Source organism: Erinaceus europaeus, chromosome 12, assembly GCF_950295315.1.
Source record: "Erinaceus europaeus chromosome 12, mEriEur2.1, whole genome shotgun sequence".
Lineage (NCBI taxonomy): Eukaryota > Metazoa > Chordata > Mammalia > Eulipotyphla > Erinaceidae > Erinaceus > Erinaceus europaeus.
In genome coordinates, this window is record NC_080173.1 from 16721106 (window position 1) to 16743954 (window position 22849).

At 39.7% G+C, this 22849-nt stretch overlaps 1 protein-coding gene across 5 annotated transcripts in view; it reads left to right on the forward strand.

Annotated features, from left to right (window-relative positions):
- The window catches only part of EIF4E3 (eukaryotic translation initiation factor 4E family member 3), a 406830-nt gene that overhangs the window by 58818 nt on the left and 325163 nt on the right, over nt 1-22849 (forward strand). For 2 of the 5 annotated variants that reach the window (XM_060202877.1, XM_060202881.1), the window contains exons 6-7: nt 6892-7047; nt 11420-13355. In XM_060202877.1, the coding sequence (XP_060058860.1) occupies nt 6892-7047; nt 11420-11466 (203 nt within the window). In that variant the 3' untranslated portion in view covers nt 11467-13355. Of the gene's footprint in view, nt 1-6891; nt 7048-9885; nt 10108-11419; nt 13356-22849 lie in introns of those variants that run through there. The other 3 variants (XM_060202876.1, XM_060202879.1, XM_060202878.1) reach the window with 2 other exon arrangements.

Below are 22849 nucleotides of genomic sequence, written 5' to 3' on the forward strand. Positions count from 1 at the left end.
GCAAGTGAGAGAGAGAGATAAACCTATAGCACTGTTTCACCACTTGTGGAGCTTTCACTCTGCAGGTGACAACAGGGGGCTTGAGCCTGGGTCCTTTTGCACTGTAACATGTGCATTCTACTGGGTACACCACCACCTCACCCATCCTAGCTCATCTTAGTGGTAATGACCATCTATCCAAAATAAATAGAAAGAAAAGAAAGGTTGCCATCCGTTGGACTCTTAAAATGACATGTAGGGTTTCTGTATGTCTCCTAATTCTTCTAGAAGGGGAGAGTGTCTTTGGTGTCTAGTGAAGTTTGTCTAGAAGTTAAATACAGTTCTTCTGTCCTTCTCAGTGTCGTCCACCTTCCTTTTTTCTCCTGTTCCCTTCTGTAGGCAGGAGAGCACTCACTATGATTTCTTTCGACTTCACAATTAAGACTAAAATGGAAGATCTTCAGGATTTGGTTTGGAGACTTGCTTTCAAATATTGATTGGTTTATGGTAATACAATGAGAACGTTTTTATCATGACACTACTCAAAGAGAAGAAGTGAACTCTTGCTTAAACTTTTTTTTTCTTTTTTAAAAATTATTATTATTATTTTTACCAGAGCACTGCTCAGCTCTGGTGTAGTCATGAGGGGGATTAAACCTGGGATCTTGGAGCCTCAGGCATGAGAGTCTATTTGCATAGCCTTTATGCTGTCTCTTCCACTCCCTAAAGCTTTGTTTTCTTCTCAGGCAGTTTCCTTAGAATGCTTCATGCTTCTGAGGCAGCATTCAGCATCACATTTATTCTGTTCACCTCTTAGAGGTTTTGTTTGTATAATCAGCGTTGACTGCTTTCTCCATGTGACTTCTTTTTTAAAAAATATTTTTTTATTTGTCTGTTTTGGACAAAGATACTGAAAGGAAGTTGGTGGAAGAGAGGCCAGTTTCACCACTCATGAAGCTTCACACCTGCCGGGGGGTGGGGGTGGGGTGGGGAACTGGAGGCTTGAACGCAGGTCCTTGTGCAATATACTATGTGATCTCAACTGCTGTCAGCCCCCATCTGACTTCTTAGGTGGTGCTGTTTGGGGAAGCCCTGGTAGGCCTCGCGAATACTGTAGCAAATTTCAGGTCAACCTCAGTGGTTTTAATACTTGACTTTTTACTTACTCCTATGCAACTTTCCTTTCAAACAAAACCTGGGTTAAGATGAAATTGTTTTGGGCCAGTAATACAGCTTACTTGAATAGTGTGCTGCTTTGCACTGTCTGCGACCCAGGTTCAACCCCAGCCCCCACCACTGTGAAGAAAGCTTCGGTGCTGTGATCTCTTACACTTACCCTCTCTGCCTCTCTGTCTAAAAGAAAAAAGTTTTTACAGCTCAAATTGTTTGAGAAGCACAAGCTAGTTCTTATTTTAATTGGCTGTAGTTAGCAACCTCATACTATGCAGCCCCAAACAAATCCTGTGTATAATTATAAACACATATATTTCCCAGGAGAAGTCTTCCTCTGTTTCCAGAAGCAGATGAAAAGGCTAAGTAATAAAAAGTAGCCTGGATTGAGTAAAGAAAGCCTGTTGTTCAGTGGCTGACTTAGCAAATGAGATCACCAGTAATTATTAACCATTAGCTCTTCCATTCACCTGGCTCCTCAGCTTGAAACAGCACAGCCCTCTCTTCCCCTGTCTCCAAGCAGCAGTTCCTCCTAGCCTAGTGTCTGGAGCTCCCAGCACCCCACAATCATCACAGTTCTGCTGGATGGCTTTACTTAGGGATCTTACATGTCTGTGAGCACTTACTCCTTTGCACAAGTTGTCAGCATGTTTATGCTACCGTTTGTGAAAGTGCTGTGCTTGTAGAAAGCACCTAGTTACCCAAAAAAGCAAGTCACCCAGAAATACTAGAGTTTGGCATATCCAGCGTCTATTTGTTACATCATCCTTTGACCAGTAGTGTGTAAAGGGGACTGACTGCTGGAAGATGGACAGTGGTGTTTTTGGTTAAGTACACATGTTACCATGTGCAAGGATCTGGGTTTAAGCCTCCACTCCTGACATGTAGGGGGAAACTTCACAAGCAGTGAAGCAGGTCTGTAGGTGTCTATCTTTGTCCCTATCTCCCTCACCTCCTCTCAATTTCTCTGTCTTATCAAATATGAGAGAGAGAGAGAGAGAGAGAGAGAGAGAGAGAGAAAATGGATACCAGAAGCAGTGGATTCATAGTGTCAGCACTGACCAAGCCCCACCAGTAGTAACACTGGTGGCAGTAAAAATAAGTAAATAGGGGGTTGGGCAGTAGGGCAGTGAGTTAAGTGCACGTGTCACAAAGCACAAGGACTGGTGCAAGGATCCCGGTTTGAGCCCCCGGCTCCCCACCTGCAGGGGAGTCGCTTCACAAGCGGTGAGGCAGGTCTGCAGGTGTTTATCTTTCTCTCCCCCTCTCTGTCTCCCCTCCTCTCTCTATTTCTCTCTGTCCTATCCAACAACAACAAGGGCAACCAAATGGGAAAAATGGCCTCCAGGAGCAGTGGATTCGGAGTGTAAGCACCGAGCCCCAGCAGTAACCCTGGAGGCAAAAAGAAAAAAAAGTAAATAAATAAATGAATAAACAAACAAGGACTACCAAAGGGCTGGAGACTGGAGAATGGTAATATCTCCCTAAAAGGCTGATCTAATGACTTCATGGTTACTCCTGAAAGTGATAAGTTGCAAAGTTTATCTTTACTTGACAGTTTTTACTTTCACATCAAATCTAACACTGTGAGCTCCAGAAAATATATTTTGAGGATTTAAACTTAAGAATAGAAACCCATTCTTGATGGTATAAAATTCGGTGTGGATGCCCTTACTCAGATTATTGTTTGTTTTTTGGAAACTTTCTTTTTAATATTATAAACTTACAGAAGGGCATACAAAATGTAGTGTTCAAGCCCGATAAGTACTCACAAACAGATCTTGTAAGTAGTAGTGTTCATATCTAGAATCACATCTTCCCTTCCTTGCCCTTTCTTCATCCACAGGTGATCACCAACCTAAATTCTGATGCCATGAATTTTGCCCACTTTTTAGCATTTATAGAAATGGAGACACTTAGTGTCTAGTCATGCACATTCATTTTAAAAGAGAAGAAGGAAAAGGGAGAGAGAGCAAAAGAAGGAAAGAAATAAATTATTTCACTGTAGAGGTGTTTTTTTTTTTTTTTTTTTTTTTTTTTTTTTGGTAGATGAATTCTTGTGGGGCCAGGTGGTGGAGCACCTGGTTGAGTGCATGTACTGTCCTGAACAAGGACACACGTTCAAGCCCCAGCCCCATCTGCAGGGTAGAAACTTCACAAGTAGTAAAGCAGGTGTCTCTCTGTCTTTCTCCCTTTCTGTCTCTCCTTCTCTCTCAATTTCTCTGTCTCTAGCCAAGAAATAAACAGATCTTTAAAAAACAATCTGGGGGGCATGTGGTGGTGTACCTGGTTGAGCTAACATGTTATAATGCACAAGGACCCAGGTTCAAGCCCCCAGACCCCACCTAAAGGGGGAAAGCTTCATGAGTGGTGAAGCCAGGCTACAAGTGTCTCACTCTCTCTATCCTCCCATTTCTCTTGATTTCTGGCTGCTTCTATCCAATAAATAAATAAACATAATTGAAAAGGGGGGGGAAGCTGGGTTCTTGTAAGCAATTGGGTATGTCCTTCTTAAATTATGTCTAAATATCAGAATGTTTTGACTACTAGAAGACAACTGAAAAAAAAATGATGGTGATATCATTTATAGTGATTATCAAACAAGAAAATTAGACAAAGTGTCTTAGACAATGCAAAATTTCCTAGTATTTGGGGGCTGGGCGGTAGTGCAGTGGGTTAAGCATAGGTGGCACAAAGTGCAAGGACTGGCATAAGAATCCCATTTCGAGCCCCCGGCTCCCCACCTGCGGGGGGGGGGGGTCACTTCACAAGTGGTGAAGCAGATCTTCAGATGTCCTTCTTTCTCTCCTCTGTCTTCTCCTTTCTCCATTTCTCTCTGTCCTATCCAATAACAACAGCTGTAACAACAATAACAACGAGGGCAACAATAAAATGGGGAAAATAGCCTCCAGGAGCACTGGATTCCTAGTGCTAGCACCAAGCCCCAGTGATAGCCCCGGAGGCAAAAGAAAAAAGAAAAAAAAAAGAGAAAAGAAAAAAAACATTTCCTAATATTTATAGTATTCCATTTGCATTTTGCTTACCAATGCTGTATATGCAGATGCAGAAACTTATTATGAAACATTATTATGTCAAGAGCACGTAAACCAGGAATCATGGTCCTTGCTAATATCATTTCACTGCAGTTTAATATTTAAAAAAAAAAAGTGGTAGAGTCGGGTGGTAGCGCAGTGGTTTAAGCGCATGGACCAGCGTAAGGATCCCAGTTCAAGCTACCAGCTCCCCACCTGCAGGGGAGTCCCTTTACAGGCAGTGAAGCAGGTCTGCAGGTGTCTGTCTTTCTCTCCCCCTATCTGTCTTCCCCTCCTCTCTCCATTTCTGTGTCCTATGAAACAACAGCAATAACAACAACAAAAATAATAACTACAACAATAAAACAATAAAGGCAACAAAAAGGGAATAAATAAATAAATATTTAAAAAGTGGCTGCAAGGGAGCATGACATAGCAACAAAACTTTACTTGTCCAATTACTGGTCTCACAAGGCCACCCCAAATCTAGAATTTAGTTTTGTTTGTTTAAAAAGAGTTACACTATTTAATGTAGATAAGTGCCTTAAGGTTCATTTAATGAAATATTGTAATAGTAGAGCTGCATCCCAAAAGTATTTTTTAATGTTTTATTAGTGAGTTAATAATGACTTACAAGATTTAAGATAAGAGGGGTACAACTCCTTACAGTTCTCACCACCAGAGTTCAGTATCCCATCCACTCCACTAGAAACTTCCCTATTTTTAAAAAATATTTATTTATTATTCCCTTTTGTTGCCCTTGTTGTTTTATTGTTATAATTATTATTGATGTCATCGTTGTTGGATAGGACGGAGAGAAATGGAGAGAGGAGGGGAAGAGAGAGAGGGAGAAAGAAAGATAGACACCTGCAGACCTGCTTCACCGCCTGTGAAGCAACTCCCCTGCAGGTGGGGAGCCGGGGGCTCCAACCTGGATCCTTACACCGGTCCTTGCGCTTTGCACCATGTGTGCTTAACCTGCAGCGTTACCGCCTGACTCCCAGAAACTTCCCTATTCTTTATCCCTCTGGGAGTATGGACCAAAATTCTTTTTGAAGTGCAGAAGATGGGAGGTCAAGTTTCTGTAATTGCTTCTTCACTGGATATGGGTTTTGGCTGGCTAGTCCATACCCCCAGCCTGTTTCTCTTTCTTTAGTGGGGTAGGGCTCTGGAGAGGTAAGATTCCAGGAAGCATTGGTGAGGTCATCTGCCCAGGGAATCATAGTAGCATCTGAAACTTGGTGGCTAAAATGCAGTAAGTTGGAAAAAAGGATAAAATATTTTAATAAACAAGAACCATAAAATAAGTATAGAGCAAATGAAAGTAGGGACCTTAGAGTAGAAGGAAGCTAGGAAGCCTATTTTAGGTTCCTAGGAGCCTGTGTCTTAATAACCTTTGCTTGAGTTGAGAGTAGAACTAGGAAGTTGGATTAGGGCAGAGAGTTGCTTGCAAACTAAAATGCAATTAACTACCACAGTCATCTTACCCAGGACCCAAGCCTTTATTTTTTTAACCTCTAGGGTTATTGCTGGGGCTTGGGGCTTGGTGCCTATACTATGAATCCACTGCTCCTGTGGCCTTTTTGTTTTTTGTTTTTCTTTTTGACAGGACAGAGAGAAATTGAGAAGGGAGAGGAAGATAGAGAGAGAGAAAGATAAACACCTGCAGACCTTCACCGCTTGTGAAGTTATTCCCCTGCAAGTGGGGAGCCGGGGGCTCAAACAAGGGTCCTCAAACAAGGATCCTTGCACTTCTGCTGTGTGCACTTAACCCAGTGTGCTACCCCCCCCCCCATATCTATTCCTATTTAGCACAGAAGCCTGTAGAAAAACCTCCAAGTCCCTGTCAGACTGAGCTCACGGCTGGGAACACTCTAGGCTGCACTCATTTTAAGACCAGTCTTCCCCGAGTGGCAGGATAGGATGACCCAGTCTCTCTTCAGACAATGAGGCAGTCCCTACCATTGCTACTGCATAGTGAGGGTATGGTCCTGAAGGATGGGACCACATCCAGAAAGTATTTACTCTTTTACTTTATACACAGTGCTAATAGGTGGTCATTCATCTCTAGCTCAGTTTAATCCTTCAAAGCAGAAGAGGGGTAGCCAGCAATATGCAAAGAGCAGGAAGAAACAGTAGGAAAGGAACAGACAGACAATAGCAACAACATAAAGGCAGCAGTGTCAACTCAGATTAAGCAGTCTGGGTCTAGTTAGCATTGGTGCAAATAGCATTAACCACCTCAGGATCTCTGAAAGCTGAACAGGAAATCAGGAGAAATACTTTCTACTTTTAGCAAGGCCGTCAAACAACAAGAAAAAGTTCATTTGAGTTCACTTGGCTTTCAGAAGGCAGGAGGTTCTGCAACTCATTTTAGAAAAAGTCACATCAAAACAGAATAAGACACAGTCAAAAAGCTTTGTAACATGTTAAAAAGGATAACTAACTTATCTGGAAAATTCGTTTGGCCAGAACACTTTTGTTTATCTAAGTCCTGAATAAATGTAATAGCACTGCTATGGTACTGTTCACTCAGCTGTTTTTGTCCACAATTCCCTTTAGAAACAAATATTTATTACTGGGTATCTTCTGCCACCTTCTTTTTATCCTCTTACCCATAATGTATGTATAGTGATCGGAGCTTAGAAAGGAAACAATGCAGGCAGACTTGCAATTCTCATTCATTTCTTCTTTCTTGTCTTTGCCTCAGATGACGAAGTTATAGGAGTTAGTGTCAGTGTTCGAGACCGAGAAGACATCATTCAAGTCTGGAACGTAAATGCCTCTTTAGTTGGAGAAGCAACCGTTCTAGAAAAGATCTATGAACTTCTGCCACAAATAGCTTTTAAGGCAGTATTTTATAAACGTAAGTGCTTCATTTCTAGTTATTACTTTCTAGTTTACTCTGTCATACTTTAAAAAATAGAATCTGTGTTGCAAATAAGGTGAGGGCAAAAATCATTTGAAATTCTGTAATCCAGAAAATAATTCAATAAAATACATTTCAGTGTTTTTTTTTTTTTAAGTTTAATCTCTGAAATTAAAATGGAATTTTCTTATTGCCTGAACTCATGAATCATAAAATGAGAGGCATATTGCATTTGTTATTTAAAAAACTTAAACCTAATTCCAAATTTGTCATTCTTGGAAAAATTACATTCCATTTGAAGCAACAATAACAAAAATGTTATTATATGAGCTGGCAGGTAGATATTCAATCATCCCTTCATAAACAGGAATTTATAATGTGTAACATCTGTATTTGTGGAGAACTGTGTTCTGTGCACAAGGATGATTGAATGTCCCACTGAAATGCTAATACTTACTCATTACGGATGACAGTGACACAGAACCAAAAGAGAATTCATGCACAGTGGTAAGATGTTAGCAGTATGAATAGGTATGTGGACCCATTGTTTTCATCATGATTCATGTTCATTGCTTTTGTGTGCTCTTTTAAAACCATCTTTTTCATTATGAAAACAGCTTAGTGCTATTAAATCAATGTTTTCCAGAACAAACTGCAGGTTACACTTTTAACTTTTGAGAGAAAAAGACCAAGAGCAATTCCTACATATGATAAATCTCTTATTTCCCAAACTGTTCCACAAGTCAGTTACCTGTTGTTTTTTTTTTTTTAACCACTACATTTCATTGATCCTAAGATGCCCTTAACAATAAGTTTTATTTTATTCTTACCAAGAAAGAAAAATAAGAGGCTCCCAATTAAAGTACAATACATAACTGATCCCATAGGGGAAGTACCTCTTATACTTGTTGAAATTTTATTATGTTCATTCTTCCCAACCCCTTGCCAAGAAGGAGGGCAGAAATCAATTTTTCTTTCATGACTTGTCACAGTATAATAGAGAATATTAAAGCTAAAGTCTCCTTCCAATGAATCATACAGCACAGGCCAAATACTTCCTCTTCTAACCAGTGAGAAGGGATCTGGTGCTGCTGAGTTAGAAGGTGCATAGCAAAAAAAAAAAGAAAAAAAAAAAAAAGAAGGTGCATAGCTTCTAAACTTTAAATGAAAAATTCAGTGAAAGAGACAGGAAGATGATGCTGCTTATCAGCCCTGCAGTGTGGAAATTGTACATTTGTAGAAACCTTCTTTATTCCTTGGGAAAACCTGTGTTTTCAGCCTAGATATTAAAAGAAAGATCACTGAGGGTCTTGTCTTTTTCTAACCTCCCACACATCCACCCACCCACCCAATCAGACCACCACAGAAAGTCTCCATTAGGAAGTGTTCCACTGCCATTTGTGAATGGGGCTATAACTTTCTTTGCACCTTTGACTCAGCCTCCCCTTTGCCTCCAAAGAGGAGACAAGCAGTTTAGAATCATGAAGTCAAGAAACTGGATTTTTGTTCCACTTCAGCAGTGTGACCTTGAGCAAGTCACAACTTCTCATCACTTCACTTTCTCACCTAAATATTGAGGAAGTCTGGTCTTCAATGATCTCCAAGGTTCCTTCTATTTTAAAATTCTTTGATTAAGTTTCCAGGGAACATGTTGGTTTGCAACAGGTTCCACCTGAAATGACTGTGTCACTAGATAATTAGGCCACAGTAGCGAGGCTAGTTTTTACAGTAGTGGCAATAAGGTAAGACTGAAGAAGGCAGGGGTCATTACTTAGCCAAGGAAGAGGATGGAAGAGGGGAGCCAACCACGGGTGTGTTAGCCCACTGAATCAAGCTGAAGAGAGGCCCTTGTGAAATTTGTCAGCAGTGCAGAACTGGCTACAGATCTTAGTAGAAATCCACAATTTAAAATCTCAAATTATTCAAATGAAAATTTAAATTGGGGGAAAAAATAACAAGCATTTCTCTTTATGTTATATAAAACAGGCAGTCCTTTACTCTGTAGGGTTATAAACCATATGCTTCAGAACTCACTTGGAAAAATGACATTTGGACAGATATCTTACTCACATCATGACAAAGACCAGTCATAGGGTGAGAGCTAAGTTAGAAAAAGCCAACTCCTGGCTTTTACTCTGTCTTGTTAATGGGATCCTGGTGTAAATATTCACAAATGTACAGAAGCCAGGTGGACGGGGCAGATTTTCCACATAGAAAGAACTCTAGAATGTTCAGTCAAGGCCTCCAGCAGGGTTGGGAAGGATTAAACTAGTGATGTTACATATGATTTGGATACACACTGGTTATTTGACTGAGAAACTCACAGTGTTCAGAGACACCTTCTCCCTTTACACACGCACACACCTCTCCCCCACAGCCATTCTATTAAGTTCTTCAAAGCAGCTGAATGGCAGGCGCCTTTCCTGGTGTGAGAATTGTTTAGAGTTTGGCAAAGTAGGACTCTCAAGCCAAGAATCCCCTTCCCCACTTGCTTTTGTGTGGGCTATAGCTAAGAATGGTTTTCCACATTTTTAAATGGTTGAGAAAAACAAAAGATTCCATTTCACACATAAACAACTGTATGAAACTAAAATTTCTCTGTCCAAATATAAAGCATACTGGCATGTAGCAGTGTTCATTCATATATATGATTTATGGCTGCTTCAGTGCTATAATGTAGTATGAAAGAGGAGAATCTATCATTTAATGCAGAGATAATAGTTGGAACAGAGGCACCAAGAGCCTGCAAAGCCTAAAATATTGATCCTCTGCTCTTTTTTAAAAAAGGTTGGAGCATTTTCTATATTCCCTCCTCTCTGTATTTGCTCTCCCAAGGCTGAGAACACTTCTGCTTCTCATTGTGAGTGTTCTTGTCTACCTCCTTAAGCCAAAGGAAGTGCAGCCACTGATGTCTATACTGGCTGTCAGACCTAAGAAAAGTTACAGAAGTCTGGAGAGCTACTGTCTTGACTTATAATTTGACCATCAGCATCACTATAGTTCCGGTGGCTTCTCCATTTGCCCCAGCACTTCTGAATGTTTACTGCAGGTGAGACCATGTCTACCCTAAACAATTTCCTTAAAAACTTAAAAAGTGGATTATGTGTAAAGTTATGCCTGTGAAAAATAATCAGTTATATCCATCTGGATTACAGGTCACTGTTAGGAATCTGCCCAGCCAGGTGCAGCCCTGGGAAGTTCATGGAGTACCTTCCCAACTTGTTTTATCCAATGGAAGGTCAAGTTGAGAGTGAACATCCCAGAAGGAAAATAATAATAATAGGTCCATTCCACACTCCTGTCCCATTGCCAGTGTGAAAATTTTAGTCCAGATTAAAAACAGAGAATTGGGGGGGGGGGGCTGAACAGGTGAGGTGGCCCACCCTATCTGTGTCTGAGTATGCACAGTTAGTTTTCATTTAGTTTCAGAAAGAAGGTGTGGGAGGGGGACAGAGCACAGGGACCCTGAATCATCCTGGCTTTGTCAGAACCAAGCCTGGCTGGCTTTCCCACTTCAGGCTAGAGGACTTGCCCTTTTATCATGGTGGTGGCTTAATTGTATCCAGGGAGCTAATTTTTAAACCTGACCCTTTGTCTTTGGAGGAGAAATTGCATATTTCATAGGTCTCCCATTTCCCACTCCTTATATAAATTTGAGTTCTTGAGATTATTTTCAATAGCATGACTTTGTTTTTTTGTTTGTTTGTTTTGTTTTGTTGTTTGTTTTCCTTTTTTCTTTTTTCCATTCTGGGGTATCTCATTGGAACTAGTAATTTTGTACGTCAGACAATTAAGGCTGGAGGCTAACAACATGATTTGTCTGGGAAAAACAAAAGCATCATCAGTTTATTCAACTTCATTTCTCACTGAAAGTATTCAGAGGTGGGAGAGGGGAGGTGGCAGAGTATAACATAACTGCTACCACCGTTGTTGTGCTGTTCTTTTATTTTTTATTTTTGCTTTATTTTAGTTTTTAGAGTTGGGCTTGTGGTCAGCCCTGTCTTGGATAATGTCAGCCCCCACATCCATGCAGTCTGTGGGGCACGTCTTCCCCTGCGGCAGGCATTTGCTTATAGATTGCCATAGTCTCTTCATCAGCTTGCTGAGACTACATCCTCTCCAACAAAGCAAGAAAAAGCAGGCAGCATGCCCATTGCTTGTTTATTCCTTGTTTTAATTTTCACTATTAGGTTTCTCAGGAAATTGCATGCCTAGGCTAACAGTTATTGGCATCAAAAAAAAAAAAAAGGTATTTAAGCACTTGGCAACATTTGGGGAAACTGAATGAGATGCCTAGAAGAGGGTTGCCCCATCCTTTGCTTAAAGTTTTCTTTCCTTTTTTTCTTTTTTGTTTTTTTCTGTCCTTTAGCCCATGAAGAGCATCATGCTTTTGAAGGTGGACGTGGAAAACACTAATTGCACTCTGTAAAGAATTCTTTGTCCTTTGCTGATTGGTTTTGGAAACGGTCTTAACAGGAGGGAGAGTGAAGAGAAGACTTGCCGAAGCCTGATGCTGGTCAATTTAGAGTGGGTTTCTGTCCGTGCAGATTGGGCAATTAGGACTCAAAAGTGCCAGGTGGGGTGGGGAAAGACTGTGTTGGTTTTCTGCCGTCACATTACTTGCTTCTTCTTCTTTTTATTATTATTATTATTTTGGTTTTTCTAAATTCTCTGTTCTTTTCACTCTTGATTCTTTTTTTGCCCCCTCTTAATTCCTTATGCAGTTAATTATTGTTTTTCTACACCCTCATTGAGGCACAAGAAATCGGTTTCCCCTTAAGTAGCTTTGCTGTACCTAGTTAATGAGAACATGCGTAGTCATGACAATACTGCTTTTGAAACCACACTGTACTCAGAGGGATACTAGCTTGGTGAAACCTGTCTTTTGATTATTTGTTGTGACACATTCCTACATACTATGCACTGGGCATTTTTTTTTCCTCTCCCAGGGAAAAGAAAAAGCATACCTAATCTGATTTTGCACTGACAGCACCCAGAACATCTATTTTTCCTTTTTGAGACTTTTGTAATAAAAAGAAGGTAACCATTGGGTTGCCTGACATGAAAACTATAATCACAGTTGATTATCAGGATATAAATCAAACTCTAGGTCTTTGGACCTTTAATGAAGATACATTTCTCACCAGAATTTCTTTTTGATCTTTTCAAAGGAAGGCTTAGAGTGGTACTGAGGTATTCCTGATTTCAAGAGGGGGCGATGTTTTTATTGTCTGAATTAAGCTGCTTCCAAATTTGGGGATGTGTGTACCCACTGTTTTTCCAAGTCAGTCTGAACACATTTTGCTAACTGGGCTTCCTTTCCTGCTCACACTGTATGTCTGACCTGGGCAGCTCTCCTCCCTTTTTCACTTAAAAAGCAGAAAGTTAACTCTCATTTCTAGGAGGGATATGAACATTTACAAAGTTGAACTTTTGAGTGTACTCTGTCCATGGTAACTATTAGAAATATATATATTCATAGTACAAAAAAAAATACTTGTTTTAGTGGAAAGAAATGCCCCCCCCCCCGAAATTCTGAGACCCCCATCAAAATGTGCTGATTTCCCTCTCTTGGCTCTGCTAAGCCTCCTACTGCTTTTACCTGAGATGTGGGGCAAGGTCCTTTCAAAACCCTGTTCCTGTTAGCTTGTTTCTTGGATGCAGGGGAGCTGTTGGCTCGCTTATATTTTTTACAGAAGTGTTGTACATTCAGAACTTCATTGTACCCAGGATCTCCAATGCCTTTTGCAGTATTGACCACCAGGGAGTGGTGGGGCTACTTCAGGCCTCCAGTGTGTGTTTGTAAATCTAAATTTTCATCTGAAAGGACTCACAAAAATATATGTGAATAAAAATTGTACCCTTCACTTGTATTACCAACCCCAGGAACCATAATAATGATTATAATTGTTTTTTATACCACTTAGTATAAAAACTTGAACTTGTTCAGTGACTTCAAAATGAGCTATAAAGATACCAGACCCATTTTTTTTACAAAAGCCTGGAACTTATTTTTCTAAACATTTCATAATGACATAGAATTTGTTTTTAAATTATTCATGAAGGAGTTTAAAAAATTACTCAACATAAATTAAAATTCCTTTTTATAATATAAGTATTTTTACAGACTAGAAAAAAGGATATAACCAACTTGCCTTCATTATAACTGTCATATATATATTTCCTTAAGTAAATGGATTTTGAATTATTTTTATTCTTGAACTTTATTTAATGCATTGTGATAACATGTTCAACTTTTGCATGTATGTAGCCTTGAAGTAAATAAACAAGTAAATGAATAGGAATGCTAGGTTCACATTGTTTGCTACTTATAATCACAGAACTTAGCACACACAGCAGATCTATGTAATACAGAAAATAGGTTTTTATCCCAGAGAACCTATATAACTTCTTCTGTCCCTGCAGAAAATACCAACTGTGAGAGGGATTTAATTTGCCAAATGTTAAGCACCTATCATCTAAATTACTGTAAGAGAGGGTTTTGTCAGATTTTGCTTTGAAAATTGTTTTAATTGGATATTTAGTGTATAATAGACTTTGTATAAACTAAGCTGATTTAATCAGTTTTGAAACCCCCTCATTACCTTCTTGGATTAAAGAAGCTAATACCCTTGAGATACAAGGAAATATGTCATGGAGCATGTGACCCTTGTGTATCCATCATGGCCAGTGCTGAGCAGAATGTTAACCTGCAGGAGCGTCAGGGCTTTTGTTTTCAGTCAAGACCTTGCAGATGCAGCCTGAACTTCTACAGTGAGCCACACAAAAGTCAGCTCACTGCTTGCGTGTGTGTGTGTGTGTGTGTGTGTGTGTGTGTTTGGAGGGGGGAGGGGGGAGGGCTAGATTTTTGGGGTCTGGTACAGAGTTGGGGACACTGACTGAAATCAGTATGCCTTTTCTCCTCCAATTATTCTCTGGGTCATCATGACACAGGCATTTGCTTACATTGGGAACATTAGACCTATTAAATGATTCCCATTTCAAGTAACTTGTATGTATCATAGGACATTTGTTTGGTTGGGATTTTTTTAATAATTATTTATTTATTTTTGCCACCAGGGTGATCACTGGGGCTTGGTGCCTGCATGACAACACCACTCCCAGTGTTTCTCCCCCCCCCCCCCATTTTAAGAAGAGAGAGAGAGTGGTCCAGGAGGTGCTGCATTGGATAAAACATTGGACTGTCAAGCATGAGGTCCTGAGTTCAGTCCCCAGTAGCACATGTACCAGAGTGATGTCTGCTTATTGCTCTCTGTCTTCCTGTCTTTCTAATAAATAAATGATTTTAAAAGAGAGAGAGAGAAGAGGAGAGGAGAGGAGAGGAGAGGAGAGGAGAGGAGAGGAGAGGAGAGATAGGGAGAGAGAGAGACAGAAAGAGAAAGAAAGACACCAAACACTGTTCCACTGCTGTGAAAGTTTCCCCTTGTAGGTGCTCCCATGTGGTGGCCAGTGGGCTCAAACCTGGGTTCTTGAATATGGTAATAGTGTTTTACCAAGTGACCCACCTCCTGGATCCTTGTATTCCAGGGGTCTTTTTGTATTTGTTTGTTTGTTTTTTATTACCACAAGGGTTATCACTGGGGCTTGTTGCCTGCACTACTTCTTCTAGCGTTTGCCGTTGCCTGCACTAAGAATCCACCACTCCTGGCTGCCTCCCCCCACCACCACCTTTTTTTTTTTCTTTTTCCATTTTATTTGATAGTACAGAAAGAAATTGACAGGAGCAGGAGATAGAGAATGAGAAAAATACCTGCAGACCTGCTTCACCACTGGTAAAGAGTCCCCCCCTGCAGGTGGGGGGCGGGGGCTCGAACATACTTCAGTTTTGTTATGTACAGATTTTCTCAAGTGCTTACTCAGTTTTAAGATTTTTCTTTCCCTCACCCATCATCACTTTTCCACATTTCTGAACATAAGTATAGTTTACAGTAAACATGTACATTTAATAGAATGTGGCCATTAAAATCATCACACAGATGACAAACTACTTTGGTAAACTTTAAATGCGTCTCACTTTAACCTTCTCAGCTCTGTTCTTGAACTTAGTTTGTATCTACACAAAACCTTCCAGTGGAAAGAAACTTTAGGTATAACCAAGTCCACTGGGCAGAGTCAGCCAACTGAAGCTTACCCACACCTGTCTCTTTTTAAATGACACAGGGCTAACGAGTGACAAAATGGGGCATTGAAGTGTGTAGGCTACAGCCCAGACCAGACTTCCTTAAGCCGAGAACTCTCAGATGCTGCCAAACTAACCCCCAGCAATATCTGACCCAGTCTTCCTGTCGGTAGAACTATACAGCACTGGATACACACAACTCTCATTTTCTTCCTCTCCTCTCAGGAACTGAAGTAGTGTTAGAGCTTGGCATTTAAAAGTGGCCTTATTTTGAGAGGAAGTGGGCCTTCGCTCTGAGGCACTAGCTTTGAGGAGCTAGTTGCCTGCTTTCACCAAACTGACAACATTTGGAGCCATCACATGGTGGCGCTGCTTTCCAGCAGACAGCTTTGGCTTAACAGCGTCATTTCACCCAGCTCTGTATAACTATTTAAAGAATCAACTGCATTTTGCTCTTGTGGTTTTATGGAAAATTGATGAGTACTACCCATAGAAGTTGAGCTTTTCTACACCTAATAAAAAAGTATCAGAGAGAAAGATTCAGGTGTGCTTTTAAGAGCTCAAATCTTAGGTTCTCATTGAAGGTAGAGATAAATGTAAAGAATGAAATTAACATACAGCAAATGGCAGGAATGGTTCATTAGAGACTGTGCCCAGAGGGAGAAGTAAAATTAGGGTTTGCTGTGCCTTTTTCTTTCTGACTGTGGGACTCCGTTTTCAAACTAGGAGGACACTGATTCATATTTGTTTCTTACTGTACGACTTCACCCATTGCAGGTGAAAGTAGAGGACTGCCTGTAATTCTTTCTTGAAGGAATATATTCAGACCAGTTAAAATTATTTAAGAGTTTGGTGACTGATGATTGTAAAAAGCTTGAATAATTTCCTCAAAGGCTGAAGAGGAGAAACAGAGGAATTGGGGGTGGGGGCAGTAGACCAAACTGATGCTACTGTATAACAATTAAAATGGGTTCTCCTATTTCTTCAATGAGGGGGAAAATGCCTTACACGTCTGATAATGCCATTCTGCTTTTGCTTTCTATTTTCACATAAGCATCAAAATCCAAGACCACTCCTTTTCTTCAGGCTAGCTCAGACTAAAAAGTAAGTCACCATCTTAGGTTGGAGAGACTTTCATCTTGCTGACATGATTTCATTTTTAAAACTAACAGACTTTTAGAATTTTAGGGTGGAAAGGACCTTTGAGATCATTTCCCATGCTTTCTTACCTTTAGCATATGCAACAATTACATTGCTACTTAGGCAATGCTTCTCACCCCTAATCCTGAAGATTCTTACTCACTGGGTCCGGGGAGCATAAATTCTGCTTTTGTAAATGGAACATGGATGGTTCTCAGCTCTCACTTGAGAATAGAAATTGTAGAACCTTCACACATGACAGAGAAGGAAAGCCACTCCCCCCCCACACACACACCCAGCTCCTCTAGGTGATCTGATTTGAACATATAATGCCAGCTACCTTAGGAAGGCTGGAGAAAGTCATTATTTGCTAAGACTTGAGAGAATGATGCTCATAAAAAATTTTGTAGCCAGGACCACAGCAGTAAGAGACAGACCATCTCTAGAAGTGCATAATATAAGAACCTTTAAGATAGTGTAGTGGCTTTTCTTTTTCTAAATACCATTCTAGGCTGTTAAGAGAAAAGAAATTAATGTTCAGAAAAAAAAGTAGTTACCCCATATGCGCAGTAAGTACTTCTCTATAATGTCTTACGGCATCTGGGGTTCAGCATCATTGAACAAGATTAAATGAACGTTACAGAGCTATAAAACGGCATGTAAAATAACACGAAACTGTTCAAATGGCTATCAAAGTAGCCCGGGAATGAATATCCACTAAAATTAATTGTCACTCGTAGATATGGCTTAGAGCAAAGCTGTCACTAAACTGGAGGGATTCTTCAGTACATCGAAGTGTCAAAATAATCAATTAAGTAGTCCCTAAACCATGTCTGCGTTAAACAGAAGTCATTGTGAAGTCAGTATTTTCTGTTCATCATTGCTACCAAAAGTTAAGAGTCCCATTGTATATATGTGTGTGTTGAATGTACTTTACTAGAATATCCAAGAAAATAATTGTTTGGATATTCTATGCTCTTGTGTCCTTCAGAAATCATATGGGGTTGAGGGAATCTGTGTTAAATGTATTTGTCTTAGTTGCTGCCAGAAATATAGTCACCTGTTCAGTGAATGGAACATACACACACCACACACACACACACACTCTTTAGGAAAAATTTTAACTTTCAGTGTTGGAATTCAGAGAATTGTCCTTAAATTTTATTTTGGGACAAGTGCTCTTTGGGGATTTATTAAACTGGCAACTTTGCATTAGAGAAAATGAGCATGAAGTCAATCTGAATGCTACTGAGGTTTCTATAGAGAATTAATGGTACCTCTCATCTTTTTACATACCAAGAAGCAACACTTAGTGAAGGTTTAGGAAGGTGAAAATTGTAAGTGTGGCACTCGACATTTTATGGTGACTGGGAAATGGTAAAAGACTTCGAACATTTTAATAAACTTAAAGAGTTTCACTGTTCAAATAGTTATTAATTTTTGTGAGCAAAATGTTAAACTCCCCCTAAATTTCTCATCCCATAACCAGGTCATATGGCTTTTTAAAAAGCATGACCTGGTTTGAACTATCTTCTCTGGAAATGTTGAATAACAAGCCACTGTCCCCTTGGCTCACATCCTCACGGGAATTTTGGTTTCCCTCAAATTGTTACACAAAAGGATTTCAGAATATTGTTCAGTTTAGGACAGGATCATAATCCTGCCAAATTTAAGAAATCTTATCAGTTGTATTCATAAATAAGTCATGCTTTCTGTCTTACCTGTGGATGTTAAATCAGGTTCATTTGCCTTATGTTTTGGATTGCTTATACCTGCTCCAACCCCCTTGTATACCATCTGTGCCCTGTGCAGTTAGGGCCCTTTCACATATGGCTACAAGCTGGTGTAATGCCCTTCCTTTTGATCTGGCTGCTTCTAGTGATTTGCTCAGTATTTTTAAGGTCAGACTGAAAACTTTTCTAGTTATTTTTGATTTTATATTATGTGTTGTGTTTGATGTTCAAATACATGTGAAAGTTGCTTCTATAAGTTGGTAATTTTTATTCCAGCCTTTTGCAGCAATAAGGTAAGACTAGACTGTACTTTTCTAACTTGGACATGTAGAGATTTGTGTGTTTAGTACAAAACTTTGTACAACTTGTATAAAAGGATTTGAACAGAAATGGTTATGAATAAGTGCTCCTTACTTTGGCAGTAATTTCATAGGGTTTGTTTAAGCCTTCATTAGTTTGTTGAACTCCACGTAAAATATTTTTTAATCTTTTGTCACTAGCTTCTCACTCTCTTTGGCTTCTGTAGTAGAGAAATGTCTTTCTCCTCCCTCAGATTGAAATTTGTTTGCAAATTTATTAATCACATTGCTTCATTTCAACTAAGTTCCAAGTGTGTGTGTGTGTGTGTGTGTGTGTGTGTGTGTGTGTGTGTATATGTGGTGATTGTCATAACCATCTTTATTCCAGCACATAGTGACACTCTGGGTCCCAACTGCTCTGGTGGACATGATGCATGCTACTTTGTGTGTTATCTTTGGTACTTAATAGAAGCAGCTATTTCTAGATTTTACCGTCTCTCCCCATCCCCCACCCCTGGCCCTAACACCCCACTCCACTGAATACTTTTTGATGCCAGGACTCATTTTAACTTCTGAGACAACATCTACCTCGTTTCACTTTTATTTTACTTTGTATTAAGAAGGGTTTCATCTTAGAAAAAGTCATGCTTTTTTGTTGGTGGTCATTATTCTCCAATTTGTTCCATAAGATCCACATGCCCTCCAATTAACCAAATAAAATGAATCACTTTTTTCCTTCCTGGATATCTAATCCATCCCTTTAAAAAACAAACAAAAAGGCCAGCAAACTTACTTCTGTCTTGAACCTGCTGACTTGTGCTGTAGAAGCCAGCAACTCAAGGTAATGTTTGTGATGCCCCATTAATGTTAACAGAGTGGACTGATCTCTGAGGGACAGAGCAAAACACTCTGCAGACTTTAGATTTTCCTAAAATCTCTTTCTCTTACTTGAGTCTGATTATTGGTGCCATGTGTGATTCTTATTTCATGACAACTGATTCATTTTTTTTAAAAACAACATATTCTTGGTGGTTTTATTAGCAAAGTCTCTGCCTTCCCATAGTTCCTGTAGAGGCCAATATCACTTATTCTTTTAGTGCAGTAGCTGCTATTTAAAAAAAAAAAAAAAAAAAACTTTCAACTAATTTTCACTAGTGAGTATATTCTTCTGAAATCCTACAGAAAGATAGGTGGGTATTTTCTTTTTTCCTTTGTTTTGTTACAGGAAGAAAAGAAAACAGCATTTACAAAGTTCAGCAAGTTAAAAATGTGTATCATTGAAATATGTGTCTATTTCCCATCATCTGGCTGGCTCTAGTGCTGACTGGCTTATTTCTTGCCAGAGAAAATAAGTTTAAATCATAAGCATATTTAACTAGCAAGCATAAATCGTAAACCCTCATAATCACAAGCATGTTGAACTCTGGTACCATTTGTACAGATGGTATAACTAAATGTGTGTGCTCCTCCCAGGCTCAAAGAGGTGGACAAGCTCTTACTCTTCAATTTCCTCTTTCACTTGGGGAACTTAAATCATTTGCTTTTTGCACATAGAGAGTTCTAGAGAACATAGGACTAGAGGAAGGTTTCAGGTCCTAGGAAAGTTTTGAATTTCTTGACTCACTCTTACTAGAGAATGGTTAAAAAAAAAAAAGGTTAAACACTAAAACAGTGTTCCTCTTTTATGGCAGAAATAACTGATCCTTCATGAAAGTCAAATTGGGAGGAACAAGACTTTTACTTTCAGAAGTTATCTTTAAAACAACTCGTAAAAATTATTGACAAATGGTTAACAGTCCACTGGCTTTCAAAGAATGTTCCCCAGGTGGTTGGTTCTCCAGAAGTAATTTTAGATGCAGCAAACAAAGTTCCTATTGTAAAATATGTTTCTAGAAGTATTTTTAAAAGTATAGCAAAACAATAACACATCCGTACTGACTTGCATTGCATGGCAAAATGTTAACATCTTGGAAGCCAGCAAGCATAATCAGTGTACTTGTTGATTTTGTTTTATGAAACATCACTTAAAAAAAAGAAAAGCAAAAAATCTTTTATTGCAAAGTAAAGCCAAGATGCAGAGAGCCACCCAAACAAACGTAACTTAGTGAATTGTTGAGAGGCGAATACTCTCATAACAGCACCTCAATGGAGAGACAGAGACACAGGAACTCCCTGGCACAAGCCCTTCCCAGTCACAGGCCTTAGGATTATTGCCTTCCGCCCGTCAGATTAGTCACTAACCTGACATACAGTGGATTTCTTCCTCAGATTTTTCTCTAATTGTTTCATGATACACATCACTATTGTGAACTTATATGTAGGACACCCTCTCCTTAGGAAATTAGACTTCAGAAATGTTACTATAGGTGTCCTTTGAGTGGTAGACGTAGGATGAGATTCTACGTGATAACAACATAAACCCCGTGACCAGGCTAAATGTGACATGCTTCTTTCGGTGTTTAATTTAACTTCATCTTATGTTAGGAAACCAGGACCTTGCACATGCATGCCTTCAATGCTTCTAGACCCTTTATTGTTTGATCGAGAGACACCATAGCACATGGCACTCCAGAGTGGTGCGAGGGATTAATGGTGGGCTGCACCCTCCCTCCCTTTCAGTCTTCAACTCTCATATTAGAAAGAAAAAAAAAAACCCTCCCTTACCTCTTAATCAAGGTCAGATTACTTTCTTTAAGCACTAAGCACTTAATGAATTATGTCTCATAACTTTAAACAAACAAACAAAAGATGTGGGCTGCATGCATGCCAAGGCATGCCACCCAGTGAGCTGTCTCCCCGCACTTCACTCTTTTCTTGTAACTTGTGGCTCTTTGCACAGGGGTAGCAGCAGTAGTAATATCAGTAGCTAATGTGTAGCGAGTGCCACGTCCTCAAACACACAGACGAATTCACTTCTTCCCAGAGACCTATAGATGCCAGTACTATTGTCCCAGCCTCATCTCTATATGTGGAAACTAAGGTTCTGAGAGGTGAACTAGTTTCTCCAGGTCACAGTGCAAAGCTAAGGTGTACCTAAGGCTGTGGTTACAGTCTGCTCTCCTCGGGCTAGGCCACCTCAGTAGAAGTTGGAGATTCTATGATCTAAGAATTTTGAGATTCCTTGAAGAGTTTGTTTCCAAGACAAATGGATCTACAGCATTTAAAATATATACATGGAAATATCAATTACTTAATCCAGTCTTTCATTTTCCAGATGAAGAAATGACCAAAAAGGTATAAAGAAGTTATTTAAGGTCACACATGCAGTTGGTGGAAATTTGACAGTCCCCAAATCTCTCGGCTATTAAAACCTATGATCTTTTCTTCATTCTATACCTTATCTAGTAAAAATACGTTTTTTAAGTTTACTTTTTAGCATCAAAATCCACACAAGCAGGTTTGACTTGAAACCGGTTTACGACTAGGATACACCATCCACTGGCTTATTTTCTCAAAGTTGCAAATGGGAATTAATTTTTTTTATATGTCTATTTGAAACTTGCTTTTCTGTCTCACTTATTGAGTACCCAATCTGTAGACACACATGCCTAACACACTTCTCCAAAGAATGTATAAGAATAACACATTTGACTGGTGTGGATGGCAGGTGAAAAAAGAATCACTGCTGTAGTGTGGGCCCTTCAACATATTCACGGCCAATTCTGGATTATCCCAGCACAGATGGATCGTACAAAATCCCTCTCCTACTTCTTACTGGTGACCTTTCTCTATTTGTGTTTGCAAATGTTTCTCTGCCAGAGATTAGAAAGGAGGAGAACAGAGATGGTGGAATTTGGTTTCTTATCCAGAATGTTAGGCGTCCTGACAAGAGGCCTGGTGGTTTTGGTGAGAGACTATGGGACTGGGTTGGATCTCTCTGGGATGTCTGACTCAGCCTCAGATGTCACCAGGAGGGTGTCTCTGGATGGGAAACAAACTGACAGAATGCAGAGAGCTTAAGTTTGGGGTGTGTTTTATTGAGTTGCAGTCCTATCAGCCTGTGTCTTCATGAGGTCACTTGTGTTCTCTAAGCCACAGTCTATTATTCCTCTTTACAAGGGAAGAACTTCTTCAGAGCAGATAACATTCAGATAACTTCTTCAGAGCAGATAACATTCAGCGCTGTGCTTGGCTTGTAGAGACAGTTAGTGAGCAGCACTTCAGTAATTGACAAATGAATGGCTTGATCCAATGAAACTTTCACACTTTTTTCTCGAGGAGGTGTTGGTCCAGTTTAAGTTGTTCGAGGTCCTTTAAGCTATTGGTTGCAACACTAACAAGCCATTAGTGTCTTACAGACTTGTTCACTGCTCTTTCTACCTCAGCACACCAGGCTGGAGCAAACAAGTCCGCCTTCTTTACCTGAACCCAACTTCTGAGTCATCTTGTCATGAGCCAGTTTAAAACCTCCAATTATTTTGTAAGGGTGTTCTTGCCACCTCTGTTCAGGAATATAAGAGACATTTGGTGGAGGACAGCATTTTCCA